Source organism: Rhinolophus sinicus, chromosome 6, assembly GCF_057876585.1.
Source record: "Rhinolophus sinicus isolate RSI-liver-muscle chromosome 6, RSI-T2T, whole genome shotgun sequence".
Lineage (NCBI taxonomy): Eukaryota > Metazoa > Chordata > Mammalia > Chiroptera > Rhinolophidae > Rhinolophus > Rhinolophus sinicus.
In genome coordinates, this window is record NC_142506.1 from 57,230,799 (window position 1) to 57,249,901 (window position 19,103).

The 19,103-nt window shown below is 45.5% G+C and overlaps 1 protein-coding gene across 3 annotated transcripts in view; it reads left to right on the forward strand.

The window, feature by feature from the left end:
* Positions 1-18,226, forward strand: part of TLR5 (toll like receptor 5) — a 33,285-nt gene extending 15,059 nt beyond the window's left edge. For 2 of the 3 annotated variants that reach the window (XM_088799131.1, XM_019756384.3), the window contains exon 4: positions 1,147-18,226. In XM_088799131.1, the coding sequence (XP_088655257.1) occupies positions 1,151-3,727 (2,577 nt within the window). In that variant the 5' untranslated portion in view covers positions 1,147-1,150 and the 3' untranslated portion in view covers positions 3,728-18,226. The remainder of the gene's footprint in view (positions 1-1,146) is intronic. The other variant, XR_016021558.1, reaches the window with a different exon arrangement.
* The last annotated feature ends 877 nt before the right edge of the window (positions 18,227-19,103 follow it).

Genomic DNA, 19,103 nt, shown 5'->3' on the forward strand with positions numbered 1-19,103 from the left:
GTCCTCCCTGCTCTGTCTTCATGAGCTGCCCCTCTAGCCTCTTGTCAGCTCACCAGCTCACCTGACTCCTCTGCTCACCTGTCGTGGCACTTGACCTATAGAGGTCTGCTTCAGAGATAAAAATGTAGTTATGTCACATAGATCTACATGGTATCTTTGTACTACAACAGAAACCCAAATCATTTTCTTTCAAGTCTATTTGTTCAGCTGACTTTGTCCACCTTAGTTTAATTTTAACTTCCCTATTATGGGTTACAAAATTCAGTATGTTGGAACATATGTGGTTTGGGGCTCTATTCCCTCATTTGTTGTTACCAGAAATTCAAGGTCAAGCTACGTAGTTCAGTGTATACACTGGGGACCAGCCCTGAGTCATATCTTTAAAAAGACAGGAGTGAAACTAGAAAATTTAACTCCTTTATTCTCAGCTGATGGTCTCATGCCCATGTGTCCCGGGATTTTTGTCTGGTTACAGCAGCCACAAAACTGTCAGCAACTAGGGGGCCATGTTAGTTCTTTCCCCCAAAAGACTGGCAGTTCAATCTCAGAACATGTTTATCTGACAGTCACTTAAACTCTTCATTTATGAAATCAGAGTTCCTATTCTCTTTTCTTCTAGAACAGAGGTCAGCAAACTATGGCATTTGTATTGCAAGGCCTAAAATATTTATCATTTGACCTTTTACAGAAAGTGTTCCAAGCCCTATTGTGAAATATAAAGTGTGGTGGTTGCTATCTGTAAACTAAGGGTTCTCAGTTTGAGGTTGCAAGGGACAGGCTTCAGGAGGTCAGTGAACCCCCTGAAATTGAGTGCAAAACTTGGTTAGTGATGCAAATGTGCATTTTTGGAGGGCAAGGAATCAGAGTTATCATCAGATTCTCGAAGGGGTCCATCACCTCAGAACAGTTAAGAACCACTGTGGTATATAGACAAATCAATAAAAGTGATGGAAAGAGAGTGAGAAGAGCTCTATCTACACCAGACAAGATCTGTCAACAGCCATGTCCATGGAGCCAGAAGAACAAAGGGTCTAAGAGAGCAGACACATCACATTAAAGCACAAAGAATCCCCCAAGTTCTAAGGACCCCTGTGCAATGCCTCAAGCTTAGATGCCTGTGTTTTCATTCTCCCTTCTTCTCCATAGGATCATGGGATTTCACCTTGACCTTCTCTTAGGAGTGGTGCTCATGGCCAGTCCTGTGCTAGGAATTTCTTCCTGCTCCTCTGATGGTCGGATGGCCTTGTATCATTTCTGCAACCTCACCCAGATTCCCCAGGTCCTCAACACCACTGAAAAACTCCTGCTGAGCTTCAATTATATCCAGACGGTGACAGCCACATCATTCCCCTTCCTGGAGCAGCTGAAGCTGCTGGAACTCGGAGCTCAGTTTACCTCCTTGACTATTGACAAAGAAGCCTTCAGAAACCTGCCCAATCTTAGAATCTTGGACTTGGGCCAAAGTCGGATAGACTTCTTGCATCCAGATGCTTTTCAGGGACTCCCCCATCTGTTTGAACTTAGGCTGTTCGCCTGTGGTCTCTCCGATGCCGTGTTAAAAAATGGTTATTTCAGAAATTTGCATTCCTTGTCTCGCCTGGACCTGTCCTTCAATCAGATTCATAGCCTTTCCCTTCATCCTTCATTCGGGGAATTGAATGCCTTGAAGTCCATTGATTTTTTACTCAACAACATAGCTGTTGTATGTGAGCATGAGCTCAAGCCCCTCCAAGGGAAAACACTCTCCTTTTTACGCCTTGCATCTAATCAACTGTACAGCAGGGTCTCCATGGACTGGGGGAAGTGTATGAACCCATTCAGAAATATGGTCCTGGAGACCCTAGACGTTTCTAACAATGGCTGGACCGTGGACATCACAAGAAACTTTAGCAATGCCATCAATGGAAGCCAGATTTCCTCTTTGGTTCTTGCCCACCACATCATGGGTCCTGGGTTTGGGTTCCACAACATCAAAGATCCTGACCGGAGTACATTTGCCGGCCTGGCCAGAAGCTCAGTGATACGCTTGGACCTTTCACACGGATCTATCTTCTCCCTGAACTTCCGACTCTTTGAGACCCTCAAGGAGCTGAAGCTTCTGAACATTGCCCACAACAAGATAAACAAGATTGTAGATGAGGCGTTTCACGGACTGGACAACCTCCAAGTTCTCAACCTGTCATATAACCTTCTGGGGGAACTTTGTGATTCTAACTTCTATGGACTACCTAGTGTGGAATACATTGATCTGCAAAATAATCACATTGGAATCATTCAGGAAAACACATTCAAATTCCTGGGAAAATTAAATGCCCTGGACCTCCGGGATAATGCTCTGAAAACAATTTATTTTATCCCAAGCATATCAGATATCTACTTGGGTGGCAATAAACTGGTGAGTTTGCCAAGCATCGCACTTACAGCCAACTTGATCCAACTATCAGATAACAGGCTAGAAAGTCTGGATAATCTCTACTTCCTTCTCCAGGTACCTCACCTCCAGATTCTCATTTTAAATCAAAATCGCCTTTCCTTTTGTAACCAAGGACGTGCCCCTGCAGTGAGCCTCACCTTAGAAAAGCTTTACCTTGGAGAAAATATGTTGCAACTTGCCTGGGAGAGTGGGTTCTGTTGGGATGTTTTTAAGGGGCTTTCGCGTCTCCAAGTCCTATACTTGAATAATAACTACCTGAATTTCCTTCCACCAGGAGTATTTAGCTATCTGACTGCATTAAGGGGTCTCAGCCTCAATTCTAACAGGCTGTCCTCTCTTTCTCCTGGCGACTTACCTCCTAATTTAGAGGTCCTGGATGTGTCCAGAAACCAGCTCCTATCTCCTGATCCTACTGTATTTGCATCACTCACATCTGTGGACATAACTCATAACAAATTCATCTGTGAGTGTGAACTTAGCACTTTCATCAAGTGGCTCAATCAAACCAATGTCACTATATTTGGGTCTCCTGCAGACATATACTGCATGTACCCCAACTCGCTCTCTGGGACTTCCCTCTACTCTCTGTCTGTGGAGGGTTGTGATGAAGAGGAAATCTTCAAGTCCCTAAAGTTTTCCCTTTTCGTCTTATTCACCGTCACTTTGACTCTGTTCCTCGTGACCATCCTCATAGTCACGAAGTTCCGGGGGTTTTGTTTCAACTATTATAAGAGAGCCCAGCGACTGGTGCTCAGGGACCAAACCAAGGGAAGACCCTACGACACATACAAATATGATGCCTATTTGTGCTTCAGCAGCAAAGACTTTGAATGGGTGCAGAATGCTTTGCTTAAACACCTGGACGCCCAGTACAGTGACCGAAACAGATTGAACCTGTGCTTTGAAGAAAGAGATTTTGTGCCAGGGGAAAACCACCTCGACAATATCCACAGTGCCGTGTGGAGCAGCAGAAAGATTGTCTGTCTTGTGAGCAGACACTTCCTTAGCGACGGGTGGTGCCTCGAAGCCTTCACTTACGCCCAGACCAGGAGCTTTGTAGACCTTGACAGTGCCCTCATCATGGTGGTGCTCGGTTCCTTGTCCCAATACCAGCTGATGAAACATGAGTCCATCAGAGGATTTGTGCAGAAACAGCAATACCTGCGGTGGCCTGAGGACCTCCAGGACGTGGGCTGGTTTCTCCATAAACTCTCTGGACACATACTAAAGAAAGGAAAGGAAAAGAAGAAAGACGATGCCATTCAGTTGCAGACTATAGGAACCGTCTCCTAGTCAAAGGAGCAAATGCAGCTGATGTCAAGCGCCAGATAACTCTTCACTTTCTATTTGTCCTACGTTACCTTCTGGGGGTCTTTTTTAAAGGTTTGTTTTTTCCCCCCAACTATGAAAACAGCATAAAGCTCTTGGTTTTCATAGCAACATGATGTTTTGTCTCACTGACCTCCAAATGGAAGGGAATGGATCTGGAAGCAGCTACTAATACTACAGAATATTTCCTAGTCGTGGGAAGGGTGCCTCGAGGGAAGTTACAGATGGCAGACACAACAGAGCTGGCCAATGAGTCTGAGCTCTCTGTGCTGTGCAGGACATTACTAGGTAGAAAACAAACAGGAAATTAGGCATGTTTCCTACTTCCGCCTTGGGTACAATGCCACTGCTGGGTGCAGGTCACCCTCAGTCATGGTGCTAAGAGGTGGCCCTAAAGAGGCCGGGATGAGAATAACTAGACCTCTTGTGGCCATCGCACTCTTTCTGTTCTTACCTTCAGCTCCTGCAGATTTAACCCCAGTGGACCATGAACATTTTTTAATTTTTGCAGACAACCATTGTTTCAGCCTGGCATTTAAGACCTTCCATGACTTAGCACCAAACTATCTCAGCTTTACTTCTTTTTTTATCATTCACCCACCACTCAGGCTGTTGTGGAAAGAACGTAGCCTGTGGACACACATCCTAGCTTGGGTTCTGATTCTGCGGCTCTTTAGCTCTGTGACCAGGAGCATGTTAAACACCCTTGCTGGGCCGTTGTTTTCTCACCTGGAGGCGTGATCGTATCTACCTCATAGAGTTGCCATGAAAATTAAATTGGCCGAGGACGTCAGGGCTTCTCAGATCTTGTTCTTAGTTGCCCCAAACGGCCACAAGAGGGTGCCTTCTGGAGGCAGTCGAAATTTCTCTCAGGTTGTATTGTATTTTTATCATAAAATAAATCTGTACATGTTTTGCATTCTATTTCATTTTTCATGTTTACTTTGATATAGAAATGTTTTTCTGAAAAAGCATGAAGACAGTTTAAACCAAGGAAGGTGTGCCAAAATTACCCTGTGACTTCACATACGACCGTTTCCAAGTCCAGCAAAGCTCCAGGTCAGCAGCTGCTGTTTGTGAAGCACATCGAGGCCTGGGACTCAGCCCTTCCCCTCACTGTGCCCCCCAATCCTAACTCTTCCAACACACACACACACACACACACACACACACACAGCTGTTCTCATCCTGGCTTCTTCGGGCCCCCTCTGATTCGTGAGACTGAGCTTGCCCTGCACTTACTGCTTTTATATTTGAACAATGGCTGCGGGCATTAACATTGTTCATATGTACAGCACACACACACCCTAGTCTCCCACTTCCTTCTGGAATGTTCTTCCATCTCTGCACATCCATCCTACCCGCTCTTCAAAATCCAGCCCACCAAGCCGCCTGGGATGCGTCCAACCCAAAGTCTCCTCTTCCTTCTGTGCACACTCCGGGTACTTTAGCTGTTCTTTTCAAACGAGCACTACTTCCTGCCTCCTTTCAGTGTGTGAGCCTGCCTGGCCACCCACGCCGCTGGGCTATAAGCTCCCTGAGGAAAAACCCTTTCTTCTGTGTCCTGCTGCCAGCATTGGGAATTCTTGCTGAGGCCATTTTCCAAGTCACACTTCACAAGAATTGCTGCAAAAGCAAAGACTAGCAGTGCCACGTGGAGATGTAGGTGTCAGTGGGCAGCTGAGATGCTATTTGATAAGCAGCTTCTCCTGTATTCCCCTTCACAGCCATTCCAAGTCAGGCCTCGGTAAACCGACAAATTCCACGGCGTGGGATCCTCCGGGGTCACTCCTACATGGGAGGAACCACTACAGTTCAGTTTAAGAATGGCAAGCACTTAGACTATATTCGAAACTGACTATTCTGGAAAATCTGGAATATTGTTTGAGGCTGCGGAACACGTCAGAGAGAATCTGATTCATCACCCCAAACACAACTGACTGTGAAAATTTCTTGTCAGCCACTTGAATGTGCAGTGACTAATACTTCAGATAGTCCTGATATAATATAAAGTAAATGTGGTTGAAAGTTCGAAATTATGAAATAACTCTACTGGGAAGACAGGCGAATATGAAGTACAAGTGTAAGCGAGATAAATGCTCACCTGCCACAATATAAAATCAATATAAAATGTCTAGAATGTTATATCAAGAAATAGCATTCTGAGTGTGCGTTGAGAAACATGAAACGCCAGAAGAAAGAACTATGCAAGTTAATAGTGATGGCCTAAGGGAGTTCTGTCCAATTCTTCCATTGGGAACATCTAGAAAAGCTGGAGAGACTATTTTTTAAAACCATTTAAAGGCATTGGAGAGCTACAAGGCAGTAAATAGGGCCAAGATCAGGAGAAGAAGGAAATCAAGAGATTTAAAATATGACCATCTATCCATCAGAAAAGACTATCAGTGGGTAAAAAAGGCAAACCATGGCACATAAAAATAACACATGTATCTGAAAAGAACTCAGAGACAAAATATGAAAGAACTACAAATCAAGAAGAAAAAGGCAACACAAAAGAAAACTGGACAAGAGACTTGAGAATTTCACAAATGGACACCCAGTGTCCAAAAGCAAGTGAAAAGATAGTCAACCTCTTTTAGGCATAAGGCAATGCAAATTAAAACCGCATTGTGTTTACTACTACACGTCCACCAGAATGGCTAAAATTAAAATGACTGAGTGTCAAATATTAGCAAGGCTGTACAGCAATTCAAACTCAACTATGTTATTGGCGAGATGGTACAATGGTTTACTTTTAAAAAAACACTTTCATTTATCTACTAAAGTTGAATTCACATGTACCCTATGACACTTCAGTTCTATTTATAGGTATATACACATCGGAAATGCATGTACATACGGGCCAGAAGACAAAAATGGTTATGGCAGTGTTATTTGTAGTACCCAACATGGGACACAAACCATATGTCTATCAATCATAAAATGGATTGAATAAATTATGGTCCTTGAAATCTATGCAGAAAAGGCAACTAAACAATTATAGTTACATGTAACCACCGGAGTAAGTCTCACAAAAGTGTTAAGCTGAAGGAGCGAGGCATACGATTGCCTGCGGAGTGGTTCCATTTTCAAGAAATTTCAGAAAGGCAAAACTCATCTATCATGATAATGAAATGCTGGTCGTGTTCCATCTCTTGACCAGGATGATGATAACAGAGGTATGTGCACTTTGCGACAATACATTTTATCTGTACCGATTAATTTGTTCGCTTATCTGTATAGTATGATTCAATTGAAAAAAAATGTTACCAAGGGGGCAGATTTTTTTTATGAAAGGAACAAAAGACATGTGGTAGAGCAATTCGTGCGGACCTAATAGGACATTCTCCCCTCAATACCTTATCTTTCTTAGCGATGGCCTCTGGTCTAAATATACTTCTTTCTCAGCCCCAACCCAAGGAAAACACACAAGTGATTATACTGGAGGGCTTAGAAAGATTAAAGGTGGCTGAGGTGGGACAGGGAACTGGAAGCTTTCATTATGAGTCGTTGGCATTGTTTAATGCTTACCTCTGTGCATGTGTTTCATTAATAATACTTTAATGTAGACAAAAATAATCAAATATGCATATATAAAATGGATTTAACATCTGCTGCTGGCAGAAGACAGAGAAAATAGAATTAGCCAGAATTTCAAAATTAAACTACCAACAAAGAAAAACAACGTTATTTCGACAGGTGAACGATATATATATATATAAAATTTTGCTGAATTTTATTTTTCTTAAGATTAAAGGAACTTTTCATCTGTTTTACTTAGCAGTTAAATATTTTATTTCTCCGTGGCCACAATACCTTCCATTTAGATAGGCCTTTTAAGAAATGAAACGTTTTTATTTTACAGATAACTCCATGGAAGGAAGTCACTAAGGGTCCTATGGTCCTCTCTCTCAGAGACCACGGTCTAGGCGAGCATGACAAGGCAGCTTTATTCTTGAAATTTGGGGACCTGATCCAACAAGAAATCTTGTTTCTTTTCCCAGCTCAGGTACTTTATCTCTGCAGGGCCCCGTTTTTCTGTCTCCTCTCCCGAAAGGTCGCCTCACTGAGACGTGATAAAAACCAATGACATCATGTCTCATCGGGGCCTCAACCCCTTCAGGAAGCAGGTGCTTTGGCAGAGTGGAGGTGGGGGCATTTTTCTGCTGTGCTGACCTGGGTTTGCTGCTCAAGTAGCCCTGAGGGCCTAACACTTGAGGCCGCTTTCATGGTTTTTCCAATGACCTTCGCCATTAATTGGCTCCCAGCTCTTTCCCCATCTGCAGCTGCGTTATAGGGCCAGCATGTTCCAGGCCTGTAAGTTGTGCCAAACCCTAAGGGATTTGCAAAAATAAGTCAGTAATGTTTCTGTGGGTTGGTCCGTGTGAAACAAGGGAAAGTTTTTGGAGAGGGGACCAGGCTTAACCAGTGGTGCTTGTAAGGAAGGCTTTCAGGCTTAGATGTCAAACAAAGGAGGAAAAGTTGGTGTGAGAGCCCCTGGCTGATGAAAGTGCCACCTCTAGCTTTGCTCAGGCTGCAGCCCCCAAATGAGCCAGGGACGAGCTCCCCACTTAACATCCTCTCCAGAGACAGCCGTAGACAACACTCTGGCCTCGGAATCAGAAGACTCGAGTTGTCGGCTTAGCTAGCTGTGTGTTGTTCAACTGCTTAGAGCTTCAGGTTTGGGATTGTTTTGTTGTTGTTGTTGTTGATTTCCCCCAGGATTAAAAAGTATGTGAAACAAGTAGCATGTTCTTGCACCAAAAAATGCCCCTTATTGGTGGGAGGGTGCATAGAGGTGAGGCTGTGTTGAGTATATTGACCATCCACGTTTTCCGGGGTTCCATCACTCTGCCTTCAGTTCCTTGGGTTTGGACACTCTGTTCCTTGTCCCTGGGGTGAGTCTGACCTCTTTGGAGGTCGAGGCAATGCCTCTGGAATTCTGAGAAGGAAATCCCTGTGCTGTTTTTTTTTGTGTTTTTTTTTTTTTTTAACATACAATAAAATGAACACATCCAGTGTACACTTCAATGCATTGTAACAGTTGTCTACACCCATGTAATGACGACCTCAATCAAGATATAGAGTATTTCTATCACTTTAGAAGGGTCCCTCTTGCCCTTTGCCAGGATCCACCCCTGCCCCAACTCAGATAACCAGCATCGTGATTTCCATCACTGTAGATTAATTTTGTCTGTTCTAGAACTTCACCTAAATAGAGTCATTCAATCAATCTTTCACATCGGGCTTCTCTTACAATCCCGATGTTCTTTAAGGTTTTGCCTCTATCAGTGGTTTGTTCCTTTTCGTTGCATTGTATGGATTTACCGCCATTTATCCAGGCTCCGGTTGAAGTCTGTTGTTTACAAAAACAGGATTGTTCCCAGTTATTCGCTACTACAAATAAAGCTACCATGTACATTCTTTTACAGCTCTTTTGGTGGACATATTTTTGTTTCTCTTGGGTAAATAGCCACAATGAAATTGCCAGTTCATAGGGTGAGTATAGGTTTTACTTTGAAAGAAACTGCCCAGCAGTTTTCCAAAACGGTTGTAACATTTTACACTTCTACTAATGATGAGTGAGGTTCCAGTTTCTCCACGTTCTCATCAGCACTTGATATGGTCGGTCTTTTGCATTTTAGCCTTTCTAGTGGGTGTGAAGTGGTATCTCAAGAGTGGTTTTCGTTTGCATTTTCCTAATGACTAATATATTGAATACCTCTTCACGTGCTTGTTACCCATTTACAGATATTCTTTCATGAAGTGTGTGTGCCGATCTTGTGTCCATCTTAAGTGGGTTACGTTTTTATCATTGATTTATAGGCATGTTTTCTATATTCTAGATAGAAGTCTTTGTCAGACATATGCATTACTAATATTTTCTCACAGTCTACAGCTTGTCTTTTCATTTTATTAAGTGTCTTTATGAACAAAATTTTAAAATTTTGATGAAGTCCAACTTATTGGTTTATTTCATGGTGCGTGTTTTTGTGTTCTGCCTAAGAAATGTTTGCCTATATCAAGGTCAGAGGATATTCCTCTATGTTTTCTTCTAGGGGATTTCTAGTTTTAGCTTTTGCATTTAAATCTATGACCCCCACACTGCTTTGGGGAGCTCTGTGCACAGCCTTAAAAAGCTATGCTTTTTCTAGCATGAGACGGCCCCCCAGTAGAGGGGAACGCTGGGCTCGAGGATTTGTTCTTTGCCTCTTTATCTGTCTTCCTTCTGAGTAGCAAGGAAGAGTTAGAAACTGTAACCTCTTCCTGAAAGTAGAGTGTGAAAGCTGCTGGAAGCGTCTTTGTTAAGTAAATGTGCTGTCTCTCCGAGAAGGAGGAAAAGAATTACACACTGAGTGGGCACCTTCTACTGCAGGTTCCGTGCAGGGAATTTATGGAAGTCACCTCATCTCAGTCACACAGGACCTGGCACTGAGTGGGTACATCCCTACTCAGTGATCCCCAATTATTACGTGAGCTTCCACTCTTTACAAAGAAGGACACTCAGACTCAGAAAGGTTAAGCAACGTGCCAGCTAGTAAGTGATTCAAATCTGGGGTTTTCTGGCTCTGCTTCTCCTTACTGGGCCACTGCAGTGACCTTTTTCTCCTTTCTGTGGCTTGCTCAGGGAGACTGCCCTCTTTGCTGGGATCTGCCTGTTTTTCCCTCACTGCCAAGGCACCCTTGCTCAGTCCCAGCAAACCACCAGAGGACCCCTGCTCTCAGAGGTGTAAGACATTTCCCCTCATCGGAGATTTGCTGTTTCTCTCTATTTCAGTCAGGATTCAACGGAGAAAACAGAAGCCATTCTATGTCCTCCAGGTATTTGAAGTTTTAATTTAGAGAATTAGGGGTGTAATGAATTGTTGGAAGACCTAGGAGAGTGAAGGGCAGGGACGCCGATGCCAAAAGCTGCTCAGCCTGCATCTCTCAAGCAGATGGACCCTGGAAGTTGCACTGTCAAGAGCATCTAGGAGGCTCCCACCGGCTTTTTCTGCAGCAGCAAAGGGATGGTTCTCGAGAGCGCTGCAGGAAGACATCCTGATTCTCAATTCCCCACAGGTCTGGCTGCAACTGTATCTGAAGAATGGCCTTTTCTTTTTCTTCTTCCTAATTTTAGGAGTGCCTCTCATTTGCACACTCTGACCAGGAACCAGACAGGAAGGGGTTCCAGGAAATGGTCCTGGCTTTGCTTCTCTCTGCAGAAGAGATCTTGGGGGTGGGGTAAGCTGGGGCCAAGGTGATCTCAGGTAGTCCAACACTCAGTCGAAGAGTTGCTTCAGCCCATGGGTGGAGTTGGTGTCCTCTGAGTAGCGTTCTCAGGCCCCCATGAAGCTGGGGAGTGGTGTGTTTGTATCCCCACAGGAGAGGTGCCGAGGTGGGATGCTTCAAAGACGTGACTCAAGGTAGCCAGGGCAACCAGGAATAAGAACCAAGGTGTTAGCCCCAAAGATAATGGTGGGCAACAGCCTGAATGGCAAAGAAAAGAGCGAGGGAGCGAATGCCTGTAACCAGTGGAGGACAAGACTCTGAAGGAGAGAATGTCCAGAGCTTCTGAGAGGTTGCACCCCAAGGCCTCACCCTGGGCTGGACTCCCTGTCCCCGTCCTGTGTCCTCTGCAGGCCGCCTGTGCCCTGCAATGGGGCTTCTGTGGCCTGAGAGGGAACGTGTCCTGAACTAACGTGCATCATAGCAGCCAGTGATCCCCCCACAACGTGGGAAGGCTGGGAACTGGTTTGTGAATGTGAGGGGCCTTTCCTAGCACAACAGCCAATGACCCAAAGGAAACTATCACAGAAAAGAAAGAATTATGAGTTATGGATTGTTATAGGTTGAATTATGTCCCTCAAAACTCACATGTTGAAGTCCTATCCCCCAGTACTTCAGAATGTGACCTTATTTGGAAATAGCGTCACTGCAGAGAGCTCCGAACGGCAGCCATGGTTTGGAAGCTTTTACACCTCTTGGGTTTGTCTTATCTATGGCTAGCAGATGTTGGGTCCATTTTTCTGAATTATAAGTTATGCAGAGCAGGCAGGTTCTGAATGGGTACAAATATACTCATTTGGGCTATGTTTAAAGCAACTGGATGTATAAAAATTTGACTCTGGTGCTGGCGGGCTTGGAGCTAATGGTTCTAGCCCACTGTGAAGAAGTAAACAACATAGGGGCCACTACACAGGGGCCATTTTTAACCCATCTGTACAATATACCCCTAAAACAAATAGTAGACAGAATGCAGAACATGTTTGCCTCGCCTCTTTACATTGTTTCACAGTAAAGTCCACAAACTACCCAAGTCCTCAGTTGCCATGAAATAAAGTCATTTTCCACACAGTAGAAGGAAAAGCAACAATAGAATATAAGCATCCCCAGAACCCTGGGAATAGGGTCGCCATTGGTCATCATCAGGCCTATCATTTCCACAAGCAGTTCATAGGCTCAGTTTCGGGGCATCACCTCCCCAAGGAATTGCTAAAGTGGCAGATTTTTCATTATCTCAGTAAAGCCAGATGACAGTATACTTGACCAACGGGCCATCTTGTTCCATGAATTTCCAAGTCAGTTATAAAAATAAAGCAAAATAATGCCATCATCTCATTGATTGTAAGATGCTCCTTTATTTGCTGTACCACTGATAAATTTTTTAAACTGCCATTTAAATAATGCCATTTGATTATATAATGCGTCCTGATTGTTCAGTGTTAAATATGGAAAAATGTGTTTTAGAGTTGATGAAATGCAGCAGTAGAAACGATGCCCTTGTAGATGAGCCCACGCACATCCTCCCACACGTCCCCCCCCCCCAATAAGGACAGAGAAGAAGGTCTCTGAGGTCCCTTTCTGCTCCCATATCCTCTGATTTGGGTGTCATGCCTTCCTTATGAGAGGCTCAGAGTGTTTTCTATATGCTCAGTTCACCCCCTATTGGAAGAGGAAGTCCCTTGGGGTAGCTTTTCAGAGATTCTGCAAGTTTCTCAAACATCAGGAGACCTGACATTCTTAAAAATGGAACACACCAGGAATATTGTAATTTATGCAAGACGGGAGTTGAATGGTTCTCAGCTGAAGGGATTGCAGATTTAGGATCAGGGCAAAGGCTGGAGAGCTGGCCCCAGCCTGGAGGAGCCACCATTTTTTGCCCCTGTAAGGGAAGAACAATAATTTTCCCTCTACCCTTCTGAGTTCTAGGCTGAGACTCCTGAAATAAAAGACATATCAACAAGAGAAAAACAAATAGAAGTGTATTAACATGTACACCTCGTGTATACATCGGACATACTGAGGGGACAATGAGTAACTCAAAGAGGTGGCGTGGAATTTAGGCTTTAGTACCATCTTAATAGGGGAGGAGAGGGTGGATGTAAGCCTCTTAGGGGAGAGAAAATGGTTTTTAGAAAGATGAAGGGCCCTTAGAAGAACAGATGGGAGGTATGATAGCTTGTGACAAAGTTTGTCTGGGTGTCAACTTTTAGTCTCTCCTGTGATAAGAGTCAATCTTGCCCAGCTGATGAAACTTCCAGGGAGGGGATTGTGACAACTGAGTTCCTTGTGGAGGATCAATCTTTAGGCAGATAAGGGGAGCTCAGAGAAAGCCTCTCCTGCATTTGCTGGTTTTCAAGTGCCTACAGCTCTAAATAGTCAGTATACTAAGGCAGTGTATTTTGGGGTGTCATCTTCTGCCACCTTTCATCCCTTGATCAAGTCAGGAAAGCAGGGGACCTCTTGGCCTTCCTCTCTTGCCTCAGGTCTTCCCGTGCAACCCACCACCAACTTCCATCTGTGCTACCTCTTAAAAGTCTCTGACTCAACTTCTGCCATCCCCCCATCCGGTTCCCTAGACCAGGAGCTGGGCATTGTTTATAAGCTCCCCCTAGATTAAGGAATTAAGATCACTGTTCCCACTCAGCTGTTCTCAACCTCAGCTGGACAGTGGGGTCACCTGGGGTCTTTGAAATGTCTGTGGCCTAGGTCACACGGTAGACCAATTGCACGAAGGTGTCCTAGGGTGGGACCCAGGCCTGGGTGTTTTGTACGCCACCTGGGGACTCCAAAGTGCCCCAGGGTTTGGCATCACTGCTCTGGGTGCTTCTCTTGCCTTCTCATTCCTCCTCTACACAGCAACCAGAAGACCTTTGCAACCGCACATCCAATCCTGTCACCCTCCAGCTTAAAATCTTACAATGGGACCCTACTGAGTTTAGGATAAAATTCAGAATCTGAACCTTGGTTTCCGAGACTGTTGCTGAAATGCATCCAGGGTACCCATCAGCCTCCAGCAGGAGTGCCCAGAAGGCATCCTGGAGGGGAGCCCTGCCCTGGCCTGCCCCAGGGGATGTGAAAGCAGACCAGGAAGCAGGCAGTTGAGGCAGGGAAGGCATTAGAGGCAAAGGAAGCAGACCCACGACATCCCAGGTCTCGGCGAGTGAATTGACCTGGAACCTGGGAGAGTGTACACATCATCGTAACACTTGTCGCACTATATTAAAGTTGCTCTGGATGGCTGGTCCTCCCCACTCATCTGGCAAGGCCGTAAGAGCAGGGACGCTGCCATTTACCAGTGGGTCTGTTTCGTCTCTGCGTTCTCAGTGGTCAGCCCAGCGCCTGTCTGGCACATACAAGAAATGCGTGTGAAAGGAAGAAAGAGGGACACAAGAGAGGCCGACTTTGTGTAGATGTGGGCAGGGCTGGAGTGCACACATCTGCTGTGCATCTCGGGCTTGCTGGGGAGCGAGAGAGCAGAGGTGAGAGAAACCAGCATGGCCAGTTCCAAGCTGAGAGGTTAGACTTTGTCCTAAGATCAAAGAGGAGTCATGGAAGGGTTTTACGCTAGAAGGGACATGACCAGGTTAGTATTTTGAAGAAATAATTCTGCTGCAATGAAGAGGAAACGTTGGAAAGATACTACCAGAGGGCAGAAGATTTCAGTTAACAGATTGATTTTTTTTTTTTTTTTAAGGAACTCAGGCAGAAAGGGATGAGGACAGAGGAAATGAGGCCCCAGCAAATAGGACTCTGAGCTGGGCTGGGTTCTGGGAGCACGGAAGGGGGTGGTGGCTGCTCTGTGTTTGTGAAGTGAAGCACAGGGGCAGCTGAAAGCCACGAAGGGGCCATGGCAGGCTGGAAGCCTGAGGCCATCCACACGGAGGCCCAACAGAAACCACGTTGGGCCTCGGTTTTTCCCATCTCTAAAATTGGGGTGTCAGTACTCAGCTCACAGGGTTTGTGAGGATTCAATGTGATGATACCTATCGCAGCGCCTGGTACACAGTCGGCACTCAGTACAACCTTAGCCGTTATTATTTCAAAGAAACAGGCCTATAGCTGGGGTCGGTCAGAAGCAGGCAGGTCGGGGCAGGCGGGTTGCAGGGGGAGCTGGGTGAAGCTCTGACACTCCCACAGGGTGTGCTGGGCCCCTTTCCCTGAAGACACAAGGGAGCTGTTAAGGGAATGGTTAGAAGGGAGAGATTTGAAGGTGACCTAAAAGAGAGGAAGCCAGTCAAGGATGACTCGCAGGATTCCGGGGCCATTCACGGATCACAGAGTGAAAATGACAATGGAGAATCAGAGGCCCTGATACAGGAGGGGCTCAGGGGGCTTCTGGAGCTTCGGGAAGAAGCTCACACTGGAGATACAGCTTTGGGGGTCATCAGTACCAAAGGAGAAGTTGAGACAAAGAGTGTGGAAAGTGAGCAACCCCAGGGTCCAGGGCAGGGTTCTGGAATATGCTGATATTTAAAGGAGCAAGTAGAAGAGATGCTGGGAAAAGGGGACCACAGAGGGGTGACCAAAAGGTGGAGGTTAGACCAGGGGAGAGCAGCAACACAGAAATCAGGAGGCTGGTTCCAAAAATAGACCCACCAGACAAATGTGTGCTGGGTGGGTGGGTGGATGGACGGACGGGTGGATGGACAAATGGTCGTTGTTAAATGCTATATGGAAATTCCATAAGAGCAGGCCAGATGTTGGCTATGTGGACGTCACTGATGAGCTCCGAGAAGTGTCAGGAAACCATATGGCAGTTGTTTGGGGAATGACTAACGGGTGAGAGAGTGGAGAAAGCAAGTGTAGACTGTGCTAGCAAGCGCCTTCGCTGTGATGGGCAGGAAAGTCAGGGTATTTAGGAGGGAGATGCCGTTAGCAGAAGGTGTTTGTTCTGTTTTAAGATGGAAAAGTTTTGAGGGTGTTCATGTGCTCGTGGAAAGAAGTGAGGGGAGAGCTGAGGACCTGGGAGAAAGAGGGGGTCCCTGATTAGTGGTGGTGCGAAAATGGGCACAGATGGGAAGCGGGAAGGGAACAAGTGTTGGGCGAGGGGAGGAGAGGAGGAAGGACGAGGCAAACTCATAAACCCCTATGCAAATCCCCATGGCTATCCTTGTAGACAAGGCCGTAAGGATACTTTTGAACTCGGAAGAAGCAGAGGCCAGGTATGAATAGGATAAAACTCACAGGCTTTAAAGAGCGGACGGCCTCCCTGGGTCAGTAAGAAGCACTTGAGCTGTTTTCCCTGACGCCTCTAACCCGTCCCCTTTCACACACAGCAAATGTATTCATGGCTGAACTGACTTTTTGTCTCATGTGTTTTTAGGAAACTTTCTTCATCAGTATTTTCAAAGAAGAATGTGAAGAAGAAGAAAATGGCGATGGTGATAATGAGAGTGTGTGTGTGTATCTGTGTGTGTGTGTGTGTGTGTGTGTGTGTAATTTCATCTTGTTTCAAGTTTCAGCTGGGAAAATTAAGCCATTTAGATTTGTAATGGAAAGAAATGTTCACTTCTCATAATAGTCTAGATGTGGAGGGGAACAGGCAGCAGACCTGTCACCTGTTTTATATATTTGTCACCAGTGGTACACTTGACATCACAGGGAACACTGAGGAATTCTTTCTTCCAACAGCTCCTTCATTAATTGCGCTTAACTTTCATGGAAAAATTTTTCCTTGAAGTGTTCCACAACGTGAGTCAGTTCTGGAATGAATCTTTTGGGGGGAAAGTGAGCTAAAACAGCCTCAAGTATTTTTGATGGATGGGATGTTGGAATACACACACACACACACACACACACACACACACACACACACCTTCTTCTTTAAAAGAGAGGGAAGAAAAATGGCTGCCCTATTTTTACACTCACACAACTCACTAACAGTGGAGCTGTAAACTCCAAACTTAGCAGGGCCAGGGCTGACTTCTTTGAAGAGGCAAACCCAGCTGGCTCAAAGGCAAAAAGGCCGCAGACATCACAAAAGTTGAAAATCCTGCACGTGAGCCTACCGAGGAATCATTTCCTACCCAGAATTTCAGCAAACCTCATTACAGGAGCCCCACCAAAAAGCTTCAGCGATGTTGCCAACTGCCATTTCTTTTCATTAAAAACAAGTCAGGAATAGGGGCGGCCAGTTTGATCCCCACATGGGCCACTGTGAGCTGCACCCTCCACAACTAGATTGAAACAACTACTTGACCTGGAGCTGATGGGTCCTGGAAAAATTCACTAAAAAAAAAAAAAAAGAAGAAGAAGAAGAAAAAAAAAAGCAAAAGCAAAGCACCATTTATTGCCCACTAGCATGATAAGAAAGTGACAAACTCCTAAGCCTGAACTTCAAAGACCTCAGCTCCTGTAGACACCTTAGCTGACTCTGAAGTCCGTTGCCAGAGTCTTTCTAGACTGATTTTAAACCTGCATTTGAAGGCATTAACAGTGACATCTGAGGCACCCAGAGACTGAATATCATACCCATGAAAGAAATAAGGAGGCCAGTAGATTTGATTCCCCAAAGTACACCAGAAAACTCAAACACGGTGGATCTCCCATTTAAACATGGCTTGGCTGTGGCCAGGGACACACTATGAGGACAACGAGCTAACAAGAGAAACTCAGACTTGGCCTTGTTAAGGTGCGGGGGATGTACTGGTCCTCTCCAACCAGGGGGCTGCAGGGACTCTCCCCTTATGCGTAGGGTTTTGAATGGGCTACACCCTGAGGACAGGAGGGGCCAGGCAGTAAATCGAGCATGGTATGTGGAGTCAGAAGACCCAAGTTCAGAGCTCAGCACTGAACATGACCTGGACTCACCAAGTCTCCGTTTTTTCTTTGCAAGGCTATTGGGAGGACCAGCACATAGTACGTGTTCAATAAACAGACGTTGCGAGTAGAAAACAGGGGAGTCGAGGCCCCAGAATCACATATACTGCCTCTGCTATTTAACCTCTTGTACCACAAGCAGCCGCAACTTCTTCAAGCCTCAATGTTCTCATCCATAAAATGGACATGATGTTAATGATGATACCTACTCTTTTTAAGGATACTCATTTGCTCCCATACATTCCCAGGTGGTTCCTGGGGCAGCTTCTTCTCTTCGCGTTAGGAATCAACTAATAAATACACAAAAGAATTTGTAAGCTGCAAAGTATTCTAAAAATGTTAGTGTATTCTTTAGCATTACATGCTCGATGAAAACAATGTAAAACACATTGCGTGAGTATTTATACATTCCCAGTGATGTTAGTGTGCCAAGAACCAGTTTTCTCTCCCATCAGGCCCAGATGCCTGGTTTGAACATGGGCACCCCAGAGGGCCCTTTGAGGCCACAGCTCCCAGCAGCACCAACTCCCCAGTGCAGCAAGCAGTGGCAAACCATCATTGCTGGTTATCGGCTCACTGTCAACACCACTGCCCCGGCCACCAGGGGTTCTCAAGACTTGATATCCTGGAACAGCCCCAAAGAGGGGCCCCCATCATCTCCCCACTTGCCTTCCTGCCTTTGTAATGTCCTCTGGCCCCAGCTTCCCTGTCACATCCCTCAGCTCATGATGTGGCCCAGTTCCAGCCCTGAATCTTTACCTTCCCAGAGCGTAGACAGGCCATGTGTCCTCCCAGCCTGGCCAGACTCAAAGCCTGTGTCAGCAGGTCTGGGAGACGTGAACCTGTTGTTCTCTAATCCATCTACAAACCCGTTGTCCCTGAAACTATTATCATCCCTTTCAAACTGAATTTATTAAGTGGGAAGAGATTCTCAGAGACTATCAGGCAAATTGCATTTCTTTGGCACCTAAAGAAAACCAAGGGAGCCAAATGCCTCTGCCTTCTCCTTTTCCAGAAGGCAGGCTGAGATCAAAGGGAGCAGCCGTCAGAGCACCATGTTAAATATAGGGCTCGTCTAGTAACTTCCAAACCCTCCAAGAGCATGGCTAACATATTCGAGAAGGGGAAAATCTGAAGAGGACTTGGCGTGAGCTGCTCCAACACCGAGGACAGACAGTATGTGGGTGTCACTCCCTACATAGACTCCAGGTACTCGGCAAGTATTTGGAGGGCCTTGGGTATTTACCCAACCCTG